At 37.9% G+C, this 13,428-nt stretch overlaps 1 protein-coding gene across 1 annotated transcript in view; it reads right to left on the bottom strand.

The window, feature by feature from the left end:
• Positions 1 to 647: 647 nt before the first annotated feature.
• LOC139942021 (alpha-aminoadipic semialdehyde dehydrogenase-like) overlaps positions 648 to 13,428 on the bottom strand; it is a 59,950-nt gene continuing 47,169 nt past the window's right edge. The window contains exons 17-18 of the mRNA XM_071938688.1: positions 12,812 to 12,887; positions 648 to 2,265 (exon numbers count right to left, since the gene is read on the bottom strand). Coding sequence (XP_071794789.1) covers positions 2,211 to 2,265; positions 12,812 to 12,887 — 131 coding nt within the window. The 3' untranslated portion in view covers positions 648 to 2,210. The remainder of the gene's footprint in view (positions 2,266 to 12,811; positions 12,888 to 13,428) is intronic.

Here is a 13,428-nt window from a genome sequence, read left to right as displayed (position 1 = left end):
TGTCCGTGATCAAAACAAGCCCCCCCCCCTCCTACTCCAATATCACATAGAATGCCATATCAATACAGCCCGATACACCATACCTCACCCTAACAGCAATTTTAAAGGCAACTAGACACCTCAAAGGCCAGTATTCTCACTTGGTGTATCCCAACATAATGCATCAAGCATAAATCTGTCAAAATGTGGTCTCAACCACCCAAGTACTCATCTTGAATGGGCCTATACTACCCCATCCACCATAGTGCAGTACTTGATACTCAACTGTAACACACTCCTGAAGACACTCCTGAGTATACTGTTCGAAACGTCAAGACCACTCCGGCTCGTTTCAATAGGAGCCAACACTCCGAAAAAAGGATATTATACGGATCAAAACAAGGATCAAAACAAGGATCAAAACATAAGGATCGAAACAAGGATCAAAACAAGGATCAAAACAAGGATCAAAACAAGGATCAAAACAAGGATCAAAACAAGGATCAAAACATAAGGATCAAAACAAGGTTGTATTTATAGTTGCTTTTTATTGTTTAAACCATGCAAAGCTTCAAACACCATTTGAAAAAACACTCGACTACAGTGTTCAGAAGCAGTCTTTTATTTTCACTGAATATACAACTTGAATAAAACAAAGGACTGGAAACTTGTTTCAATGAATGTTTATTTGAGACGTTCACGCGAAACATAATCGGATGCAAGTTAACATTGTACAGAGCTCTTTAAAGTAGCGTAGTTTTCTTTTTTGATAGTTAATAGAATACGTTTTAATACAACAAAATAAAATTGAATACTAACACAATAAATGAAACCGCAGCTAATTTACTTACACAATTTATGCGGTTTTAACCTCATATAGTCAAGAAAAATAGCACACGGCTGTTATTATTCGTTATATAAAAGTATTCTCTTTTATGCTAAACAATTTAAACAATACAGCCTTTGTTTTAAAATGAGCACTGACCTTGTAACTTTCAGGGCCTTTCTGGCAGGCAAAATACTGCACTTGTCATTGCGGGAAACATAATAAATTTAAGAGTTACAAAAGTAACAGCTGAACAAGATTTATTCAAATCAAGTTGATACAAAAAAATGGTGGAATCTCCATAAAATTACATATTGAAGGTTTTCTTCCATTGTGTGTTCAAATCGTACGTGAAGGAAGTCTAGGGTATATAGCTCTTTTATGCGCATGTGATGACAAACTTTCCTGTAATTTGCAGAAACATTATTTCAGAATAACACAGTTGAACTGCAGAACTTTGTAGTATCAAATCTAGTCTCCTTTAAATATAGGGATAAAGAAAAAATAGTCGCTTAAAAAAAAAACTTTTTACGCAAATTAAAAACGGCAAAGAATTATTTCAAGCAGGTAGTAAAACAATGAAACAACACAAAAACACGCATCATCACTTTAATGGTGCAAATATTTCTGTGTTTGTACTGAACAGAAAACATAAAAAGAAACTGAACTAAACGTGTGAAAGTGTCACCAAGAAAGATCTTTAGAATACATAATTACATGGCCTCATTGTGCAGTGGTTACACTTCACGCCTTTGCCTATATAAAACTAGGCATATTTGTAATTCTGACAGGAAACTCAAACTGGTCTCACAACAGGGGTGTCAAACGCATGAGAAGGCTTGGGACTGCCCATGAAGCCTCTAGAATATACGGTCAGTTATTTTGTGCCGAAAATTTGCATGCATCTTAAGAAATATGAGGGTGAAGTGAGGTCACTGACAACTTAGGGAATCATGAAAATCCTAACAAAGAACATGTCTGTCAAGGACACTAGGCACTAATATGCCAAATAACTTGCTTAAGTTGTACCTTGTTGATTAATGAACCAGTAACTACCAAATTGTCCTGTAATTCACTTTGCTTCTACTGATTTCATGTCATTATTCTTGCTTAGTAAATCAGCTTATAAATTGGCAACTGGTATAAGAAAAGACAAAGTGTACTTTGTTTTGTATCATTAATTCTTCATGATGACATATTGAACTGCTTTACTAAAGGGTACAATACTTATTCGTGGTTGTTTCTGTCAGTACCAAAAAAAAGATCAAATAAAATATATTTATTTCCTTCCACATGATTTAGGTCAGTTGAGTCTTCAGTCAGAATCCCCGCTAAACCAGTCCAGATCTTACCCAAATCCCTTCGGGATGATCTCTGCTCATAGGATCTGAATACTTAACTCAATTCACTGGAACTTGATGCCTTGGGCGAGCGGTAGGTCATCTCCGTAGTTGATGGTACTATAGATAGACAGGGTATGAAGAGAGAGGTATAGGCAAAACATCAGGATCTATATTGACAGAGAATTTGACTGAAAATGTACTGTACTTTTTTTTATATACGGTATGGGGACTCTATATATATATATAGAGATTTTTTGGGCAATGCTGTAATTTTACAGAATAGAAACCATTTTGACAATAGGTGACAATTTATAAATTGACAAACCTGCAAAGGGACATTGTTGTAAAGCATAGAAGAAGACAAACTGTTTAAGAAAATAAATCTGCATTGGATTAACCAAAATATTCCTCACATAATAATTGGATCTCCAGTTGAAACACAACACCAAATACTTCCAAGTATTTGAATGAGACGAAATTTCTTATTTTGATTGCTTCATTTCGTTTTTTCCCCGTTATTCTGATTATGAAGCCAAGAAATCATTGAAAAGCGAACTTAAAGATGCTATGTCAGATTTTTGGCCGATTTGACCCAAACATTTTGATTTAAAATTCAATAGGTATTTTGATAGAGGTCGAGAAAGTTACAAGCTTTCATTGGAGCCATTGCTCGAAAAAGTCCGCCAATTATTAGTAGCAGTGAAATAAATCAAAATCTATTTTTTATTGTTTGGGGCCAAACATCTGACAAAGCATCTTTAACCACAGCACTAGCCAAGAAACCAATGAAGAGAACACAAGGAAGGAAGTTTCAGTTTTATATGTGGGAGGAAAACCCTAGAGACTTCATTCCAGGGAGATCCAACGCAGTCGGTAGTGACTGAAAACCCAATCCCTGTAGTTCCCCGAGCGTGAAACGACCCTGAGTCCTAGAGGTGGACGGCGAGGGATGATACCACGAACCAAACCTTAAAGGTTGTTATAATAATTTCAGGCAAACAAAGCCTGAGTAATGACCACTAAATGATTGCATCAGACTAATTCCCATACACGACAGGGCTTTGAACTTCGCTTTTGAAGGGGCACAGCATATTACCTTCAGTAAAAGGAACTTCCTTGTGGGAATGTAAATTGGTGCTACAAACTTGCGATACCACAACCGAAAGAGAATGGATCAAGACCATTTAGCAAGAACCTTCCAAATAACAGCATTCTCTACATCTTATCCGTTTTCCTTAAATGTAAATTTTAACAAAAGACTCCCTAAAACAAGAATACATTCCACGCATCTAAACACTGATAAATTAAAAATGACAGCAACTTCATATAAAATGGAGCTTAATGAATCTTACAGAAAGACAAGCCCTGCATATATTGACAGCAAAAAGCAAATAAATATATATCACCCACGGCAAGCAAGAAAATAAGATTTAATTTGTCGACAGTGACAAGTAGAAATGGAAGTGAGCTTGAAACATGGTAAATATAGCACAGCAGTCACAAACGAAAAACTACTCCAGGGGAAAAGACAAACATGAGTCGCTTATGTTAAAGGGCTACTTTAAAGTGAGCCACAACATAAAGAAGCAATTTCTAAGCTATATAATGGCACCGTTCGTATATGAACTATCAAAACGCGGTTTCAAAGTTTGATCACAAGCTGACATGTCATTTTAAATCTTTATAGAAAAACAAATAAAAAACACTATTTTTCCAGCTTTAAAGGCAGTGGACACTATTTGTAACTACTAAAAAAATCTATAAGCATCAAACCTTACTTGGTAACGAGTAAAGGAGAGATATTGATATTATAAAACATTATGAGAAACTGCTCCCTCTGAAGTAACGTAAATTTCGAGAAAGGAGTAGTTTTCCACGAAGTTGATTTTGAGACCTCAGAATTAGACTTTGAGGCCCCGAAATCAAGCATCTAAAAGCACTGACCCAACTTCGTATGACAAGGGTGTTTTTTCTATCATTATCATCTTGCAACTTTGACGACCAATTGAGCTCAAATTTTCACAGGTTTGTTATTATTTAATGCATATTTTGAGATACATTAAGTGAGAAGACTGGTCATTGACAATTACCAATAGTGTCCACTGTTTTTAAATAGGAACTATCAAAACGCAGTTTCAAAGTGTGATAAACAAATACAAACTGACAGTCCATCCCCTTCTTTCTGGGAGCAAATGTCATATAAAATCTTTATAAACAAAATTATAACAAAATTATTTTATTTCGAGCTTTACAGTCTGTTCAATCCAGGGAGCAAAACATCTTCTCGGAAGAGTTCGCCTTCAAAAACGGAAGCAAAAAATTTAATACATTTCCACTGGCATAGAAATTAAATTGTGTCCAATGGGGCTTCGACGTAGAGTAAACAGACATAAAAATATCGCACTTATTAAAGTTTGACCACAGTGGTGGATGTTTGACATTTAGATATCATGAGTTATAACAAGTACCGCAAAAAGGGGGAAGGGATGTTTTTCCATCTTCTGATTTCACCTGATCACATTTGAAGATGATGTTATTAGATCTAACTCAACTGAACCTTAAAGGTGGGGGAATTGATTGGCAAGGTTTTGTAGAGAGAGGTTTTTAGGTCAACTACAATCATTCTGGGTTTCTGGTTCTACGTCAAATGATTGTACTAGTGATATTTTTTAGTTGGTTTGGTGGTAAGTTATTAAATACATAATATTAATAGTGGTTCATTATATAGGGTGTATATCCGTCACATGTGCTTTAAAATACAGTAATTTCCTACAAGGTATGAGGGACTATGTTTGCTTTGAATTACGAAACCTACTCCTCTCACATAGCACCGTGTAATGGTTTACATGGTGCTCTGTCGCAATATGCTGCCAATCAAACCAGGGACACCGGAGCGAATCCCTTCTCTTTATACGACAAGTGTATTGGGTTCTTTTACGTGCCCAACAACACAGGACCAACAACTTCGCAAATTTGAACAGTTGTTGGTGGTTTTCTTTTTCCCATAATCTCTTATAGAGATTTCTTCTAGCTTTCTCCAAGATGGGGCAAAAGCTTTCTCAAAAGGGCAACAGAGTAAAACTAGTAAAAATAGTATTCTCCCTCCAGGGAAAAATTGAATAAAACAAAAGCGAAAACTTCTTTCTCCTATAGCTTTCTCCAAGTTGCAGAGTAAAACTTGTAAAAATAGTACACCCTCTAGGGAAAAATACACGACAACTCTCTTTTCAGCTTTGCGAAACTCAATTCTAAGCTCCACTTAAAAACGCTTATAAAAAAAGCAGTTACATTTCATTCTGTCTGCAACGAAGGAGCAATGACCTATTTTCTCCCTTTGCCTTCAAGTGAAGATTTGAGATTACCCTCCCATCAGGGGTATTAGTTTCAGCATCCTGATGCAAATTGATATGACTGGACAGTAATACAGTCGATACCAAACATACTTTTTTACTGTAACTTGTCCGGGAGTGCACTCCTTTGAGCTGCGCAAATAGTGCTAAACAAACAAGTATATCTTTTTATTCAGACAATGCACACTATTGGTAATTGTCAAAGACCAATCTTCTCACTTGGTGTATCTCAACATATGCATATGCATATGGAAATTTGAGCTCAATTGGTCATCGAAGTTGCGAGATAATGAAAGAAAAACACCCTTGTCACACGAAATTGAGTGCACTCATATGCTTGATCTTGAGACCTCAAATTCTAATTCTGAGGTCTCAAAACCAAATTCGTGTAAAACTACTTCTTTCTCAACTACGTTACTTCAGAGAGAGCCGTTTATCACAATGTTTTAGACTATCATCCTCTCCCAATTACTTGTTACCAAGTAAGGTTTTGTGCTAATAATTACTTTGAGTGATTACCAATAGTGTCCACTGCCTTTAATCACAGTTTTTCTATTTTTTCCAAAGGTAGAAAAATCGGAAATCAGACTAGAGTAGGAAAAACATCATGCCTGATTCAAATATAATTGAGCACACAAAATAGTTTTGAATATCTGCCAGCATCTTCCTATCCTGCTGTACGAAAATATATCTTAAAAGCGCCCATTACTTGTAACACAGCTTCTTTAAAGTGTCCATTACATGTAACACAGCTTCCTTACAAGGAAATCAAACACAGACCTAGTAAAGCACATCTTAATGCCACAGGCAATCTAACAAAACAGAGGTGTACAGTTGTGACAGTAGCTTAACCCTCCATGTAACAAAGAAGCCTCTAAGACTGAGGGCACAACCATCTTGCTTAATCATTATCCAGTAATCTGAATAAACTTCATGAACTGCTCAACGTGTGAAAAAAAAAACAAATTCATTAGACCCATGGGGAACATAAGATATCTAGATGGTTTCTCGGCAGAAAAAGACAAGACAGAGGCCTCTGGCAATAATTTGCACGTTGTATGATTAAAGTGTTTTGAAGATATGGTGCAGTAAAGATGAGAATCTCAGTTATGTATTTTGAATTGGTTCGTGTTATTCAAAATGTTAGACTGATTATTCATTCATGTTCACTCATCTTAAAGACAGTTTGTAATGCATAAGATATTATCTAAGAAAGCAAGTCAGCACTAAACCTTTTAGCTGCTGCGAACAGTGATTTTAAACACAGAGAAACTGGTAACGAGGTACACATTCAAGCGGATCTAGCTCTTCTACTACACTACCACACAAAACAAATATATGTATGCATTAATAGGGCAAATTGCCTTGGATTTGGCAGTTTGTTCTATAAAAAGCGTCAGAAGTAAGCAGACGACGCTTTTGATTACAATACGGTTGGAAAGAGGTTTTACAAAGTAGAATATAATTATTCCATAAAAAATAGGCATCGCAATAGTGTGGTTTGCCTTTTGCTTCATGAACTTACATGGTCCATCATTTTGTAGAACCAAATTGTTTACTCCACAAATGGCGAACTGTGACAGTTCACGAAGTAAAATGAAAACCACGCATTTTTGAGGCCCTGTGGGTCGTTATAAATTCTATTTTTGAGACATCTTTCCAATCATATTGATTTCACAACAAACGCTTTTATAGCCCAAAGCTTCCAATCTTGAACCGTCGCCCACTTCACGGCATGTTGTGGCCAAGCGGTCAAGCCCACTGGACAAAAAGCTCTGGTGTTTCTGACCAGCACTCTTGACAAGTTGTGTCCTAAAGCAAAACACTTAACCATCATTGCTCCGTGCTTTGGATGGGACGTCAAGCCGTAGGTCTTCTGTGTTGTGTAACGCACATGGAAGAGCCCATTACCACTATAAGAGAAGAAAGAGTTTGCAAATTGTGTTTCCGGCAATGGCTGCTAAATGCGCCACAGAACTTTGTAAAACTGTCTGCAAGTTTTTATTACACCCCAAGATAAAGCACTATTGATACTGCACAAATAAGTTAATAATATTAGCAATATTCCACCCCACACCCATCTACTCCCTCCCCAAGCAAATCAAAATACCAAGTCAACGATCGGGGGGGGGGAACACAACACAAAGAACACAAAACTATTTACAGGTTGTCTAAAAAAGCACCGAAGCAAATCAAAATACCAAGTCAACGATCGGGGGGGGGGGGGGGAACACAACACAAAGAACACAAAACTATTTACAGGTTGTCTAAAAAAGCACCGAAACAATAGTGAACAAAATATATATATTTCAAAGTATAGTAACTGGTCTAACCCATGATATTCACAAACTCTACAGTAAATTACCGGAGTAACTTTCAAGAGCCACACTCTCTCACAGTCACGTAGTCAACCGTCCCCTGCCGATTGAGGAGTTTTAGAATTCAAGTTACTCCCTACAGATAGACTGGCCGTCCTTAATGGATCTAGTGTCCACAAATCTGCAAATGCCAACTCAGTATTACATCGCTACAAACCCTGGCCAACAGTAATCTCGGAAAATAAGTAGGATCATCGTATCAGACAGCATCAGAGATGAATGCGATCTATTTCAAAAAAAGATACTAAGCGTGGATAATTATAGCTGGTATCTCCTTAAAAGCTATGTAGACGACACCTCATTAACGTTACACAACTGACCCACCATTGTTACAAATCCCTCAAGTATGGACACTAAATACTTGTTGTTGAGAAGTAGGCAGAATACGGGGAACTTTGTTTCAGCTGAAGATTCCTTTCTTTTTCATTCTCTTTTATACTCTACTAACAGTTTCACTTGCACCAACTAGAAATGAAAACAAAAAACAGCTAAGTGTTGTCCAGTGTGTAGCCTACATTTCAAGATTGGCTCTCAGTGAGAGAAATACAAAAGAGCAAATTGCTTTAAAAAAAAACGCAACAAATGTTGCCGTTTGGAGTTGCTCATAATCTGTTTCAAGAATCGTTCTTGCACCAACAAAAACAGATCAGTGGAATACAACTATCGGAACAAACTATCCGTCTTTTTGTGCTGTCAACGAAATACCCGACCCATGTTACGTCATGAAATTGCACAAATAACAGATAAAAGTTTCAAGGGATATTTATGTGATTTATTATATTCTACTTAAAAAAAAGAAATCATACAATGTTAGTTTCAAAACAAACGCTTTGTATAGCCCAAACCGCCCAATCCGAAGGCAACATCCCACTTTAACATGTGCCACTCTTACACGGGTTTATCCCCGTCATCAAACAAAAGTCATGCAACCAACTCTTTGAACCTTGCGTCCTACTCCAACAAAAACAAAAAATTCATTGACATTCCTCGATGCAAACCAAGTACCCCATTCCTATCTTTTATTCTGTAAAGCAAACAAGCAAAACATCCAATCTGAACATTGGGCCTACTTATTGTTTTCCAAAAACAGCAAAAGCGAAAAATAACTAGATTAATAGGACATGACACAGAAATGTTCAGTAATAGATGTCGAGGAAAGTTGCATCGGGAAAATTCTGAATGTTCAGGTGGAGACTGAAAACCTAACTCGCATTCAAAGCTACAAGTCACAGGTGGGATTTAAACAAGGGTAAACAGAGGTGAAAGGCAGGGAAAGAAACATGTGGACCAACCTAATTCCACAAACACACTGAAACATTCACTGAAATCGAAAACAACTTGATTAATCAGAGATGACCAGAAATGTTCAGTAATAAATGTCAAAGGAAAGTCACATAAGGGAAAATCTGAATGATCAGATAGAGACTGGAAACCAAAATCAAAATCAAAGCCACGGGTCCGAGCTGGGATTTACCCGAGGTGGGAATTGAACCGGGTATACAGACGTAAAATGCAGGGGAAAAAACATGCGAAGCCAGCCAACATGATTCCCTGAACATGCTGAATGTAGAATGATTTATTATTCCCAACAATGCCATCTGTCTAATTATAAACTGTACCCTTCAGCATTTGAAAGCTGTAATCTCCAGTTAACCTGAAAGCACACGCTGCACTTTAATGTTCTATGGGGAAATTCTCTACAGAGTGACACAAAACTCAAATCCATAAACTGTTTCTGTTCCCTAAAACAGTTTGGTAAACCTTTAACATTATTAAACACCAAAAAGAAGATTTGGGACCTTTACTTCCCGAGTTAGGTGTTATCCTTATGCAAAGTTTTCACCATTTTGGAAACAATTGCATTTTTTTAATTTTTTTTTTTTACGTGAAACCCTAAAGTTTGATACAATCAACAATCTTTTTTAACCCCAATTTGACTTCGCAAACTTAATATACACGTATATGGACTATAAAAAAAACCTTAAAAAAACAGACATGTTACATCAAAAACTTTCAAGCAGTGCTATGTGAAAGGTGTCAACTTTTCAAAATGGCCGCAAAAGCCATTCAGAGGCACTATACATGGTATATCTCGGGGGGGGGGGGTACAAAATATTTAATACTTTTAACAATAAGTGCATGGAACTGCCTGAACTTGACTCTTGGATTGCACATGCTTCACCTAAATACCTACTATCTCATATAGGCAGGAAATGTCACGTCGTGCTTTGTTTGAAGACTCCTGAAGCACATTTTGTGATTCCTAATAAATGTTAGGAACATGAAGTCCAATAACAATGTACTTCAATCCAGGGCAAACACACATAGATATCCTGAAAGACAGAGACAGTAACGCTGAAGGCATACTCTGTACCAGAACTCGAGCTGAAAGCATACCATAACTCGAGCTGGACAGAGTTTACAGACTAAATAAAAACAGCGGTGCATCAACATGCAGTCAATCTCAGCAAGCTTTTATGATAGTTCAGTATGGGTGTTCGCTGTCCCTTGCTAGGCATGGGTGAAGAATTCGGTGCATGACATCCATTACATATAACGGAGACACCTGCAGCCAGAAAATGAGGTATGGGTTTGTCCCATGAACTAAACTAACATTTGATACACGTGTTGGGGGAGACTGTAAAGACTTGTCTTTTTGTAAATGCCAAGTTGGATGCTCTGACTTAAGATGTGGCAAGGGATACGTCACTTTGTTTGTCTTTCTTCAACGATGATGCTCAAGCCAACCTCACGGCCATGTAAAACAACTCAAACGCAGCCTTTTTTACTTCATTAAGACTATTTAAAAGACTATTTAAAGAATAAAATACCGGTAAAAAAGTTATGGCTACTACAAAGTTTCCGGCTCATTCTTAATTAATAAGACAGCCTACAAAGAAGGTTCTATAATGGCATATCAATAATAAACTTGTCCAAAAACAATATCAGAAAACAGGTTTGAGGTTACTACAAGTAGGTGTCGACAGCCATACACACAGTCTCAAACTTTGCAATATTATCAATTTAAGTAAGGCAAACATCATCTCTAATAACACTAACGATCAGTCAAGAGCACAAAGACTGGCTGAACGTATATTTGATCTTAGATAGGTATCCCATACCTGGTCTTGAATGACATTTCTTGACTAAACAGTGTGATTTAATCCCCAAAGATTGCTGTATATGATATCATCATCCAATATCTTTGACTTTTCCATCCATCCAATGAATGGAATCTTCAACTCTAGAACAGCTCATACAACAACCCTGTGCTAACTTACAATTGGCAGCTATTCAAACATGATGAGCCACTGCACTCTCTCAATCAGCTTACTGATTGACCTATGGGTGGTTAGACTTGACTCAAGTCCCAATCCCATGCCATCCCCATAAGAAAAACACTGTTTTGTGATGCTCTGCATTCCCCAAGCTGTTCCGCATTCTCATGACCACATTTTGATGGCGAGCGCACACTGTACTGTATGCCACGGGTTGTGGCAAAGTAAATTGGCATGATATGCTTAGGGATCTCTCACATGAGAATGGGAATTGAATCAAGTCTAATGGGTGGTTAGAGAGAAATTATCAGCTGAACTGCCCTGCTCAAGAACACCCCAGCCTATAGGTCTTACAACCCCATGATTTTTATTTGTTTTATGCAAGTCGCCAGACACACAAGGCCTGAAGGTCACTTCAAGGTGTGGGCTACAGCAACTTAACATTTTTCCAGGGGCCGTTGCCACCTACTCCTGGGGCCGAAACAGTATTACCCCCTTAACAGTCCATATGGATTTAGGCTTGGGTATCATCCATCAAAAGCCTGTAGAGCAGAAAGTACTACCTTCCCAACTTTTTCGAGCAATCATGCTTAAGTGTCTCGCTGAAGAACACAAGTGTCACAACCGGGAATCAAACCCACACTCTGCTGATCAAACACCAGAGCTTGAATCAAGTGCTTTTAACCGCTAGGCCATGACACGCCACAAAGTTGTCTGCTATCTGTAACCCAAGCCCCAACCAAACCTCAATAAGCCTTTTTGAGATATGGCGGACGTGATACGCGCGTCACACGTCGTGACTGATGCCAAGCTCACCATGTTTGTGGTCATTAGGTTTACGTGTAAATGCTGCGTCACCTAAAATGCGCACTTCACTGAATAACACACGTTCTATTTCTATGGTCAATACGCACAAATTTACCCAAACTAAATAGTGTTTTATAACACCCCTTGCAAGTATTCTGCCTGCTCATTGGTTTAGAGCGCGTCACATGACATGTCTTAGTTTTGCTAGACGACGGCCGTGTGATAGTGCGTCGTTTGCCATGCGCTAGTCCGAAGACTAGCACACAGCGTGCAGTACCCAGACGTCCGTTGCGTGTACGAGGATGATAAACTAATAGTCTGTAACCATTTCGGATTGCACGACACTACATGCAGCACAGTAAAAGTGTTTGCAATCTGTATTCGCGTCGTCCGTGGATTGTAGCATTCAGGTCTGTAACTTAATAATAATAGACAGTACTTAGAAATGTTTGGGGTGTTATAAAACAAATATCGACTGCTTTTACTCGTGCAATGGTTAAAAACTATGACTCCCTCGGTGATCCCCGTAGCGTTCTATTTTCCCTCGGCTTCGCCTCGGGAAAATAGAACGCTCCGGGGATCACCTTGAGAGTCATAGTTTTAACCATAGCACTCGAAGCAGTCAATATTTGTATAGTAGCATTGTGTCCACCATATCTCAAAAAGGCTTATGCAAGTTCATGGCATCTGAGCCCATATCAAACCTCAATGCATGCTGATGGCATTCTCAGGGTCATTGGTCATGTCATGCACTGATTGTTAGAGTCATCAACCTTGTCCGCCCCCCTGTAGCAGAAGATCATTGGCCCCATCATGACCAACGGGGTAGGGATGAATAATAATGACTTACCACGTTGAGCGTCTCATGTACTGTTTCCACGCATCGCTGCCAGATTCACGACCTCCGCCTGTGTGTTTCTCACCACCTGAGTGGAGGAAGATAATGAGTAAGGGAGGATTCGTCATTTGTCAGTTCAATGATGGAATCGACGGTGGAAAATGTGTCAGAATATTGCATTTTAAATGGAGCATCATTTTAATCCAGCTTGTCCTCCAAAACATTTTCTTTAAAGTAATGTATGAAATTTTTTCATGAATGGACAATCAATATCATTAATTATAGAAGTAGAATTAGTATTTGAATTAGAATCACTATGAGAATTAAAACTACAACTACATTTACAATTATAATATATATATCTCGATAAAGAAAACTTACAACTAGAAGGACAAGAAGAAAAGAAAAAAGAAAAACGGTTTTCCTATGGTGTTCAACAACATACAGGGAAAACAGGTATAATGTGTACAGCAAATTAAAGCATTTTGTGCTTGATTTATCGCATAGTGCATCCCCCTCCCCTCCTTCATTGTGTTCAGGGAATCTTAGACATTGATTAGAGGAATTTAAGGGGGGGGACTTGTGTACAAAAGGAAAAGAGCATGTTAAAGAATGGAGAAAAGATCAAT

This window comes from Asterias amurensis, chromosome 9, assembly GCF_032118995.1.
Source record: "Asterias amurensis chromosome 9, ASM3211899v1".
NCBI lineage: Eukaryota > Metazoa > Echinodermata > Asteroidea > Forcipulatida > Asteriidae > Asterias > Asterias amurensis.
Note: the sequence above shows the minus strand (reverse complement) of the source record. Positions and strands in the feature narration are given on the sequence as shown.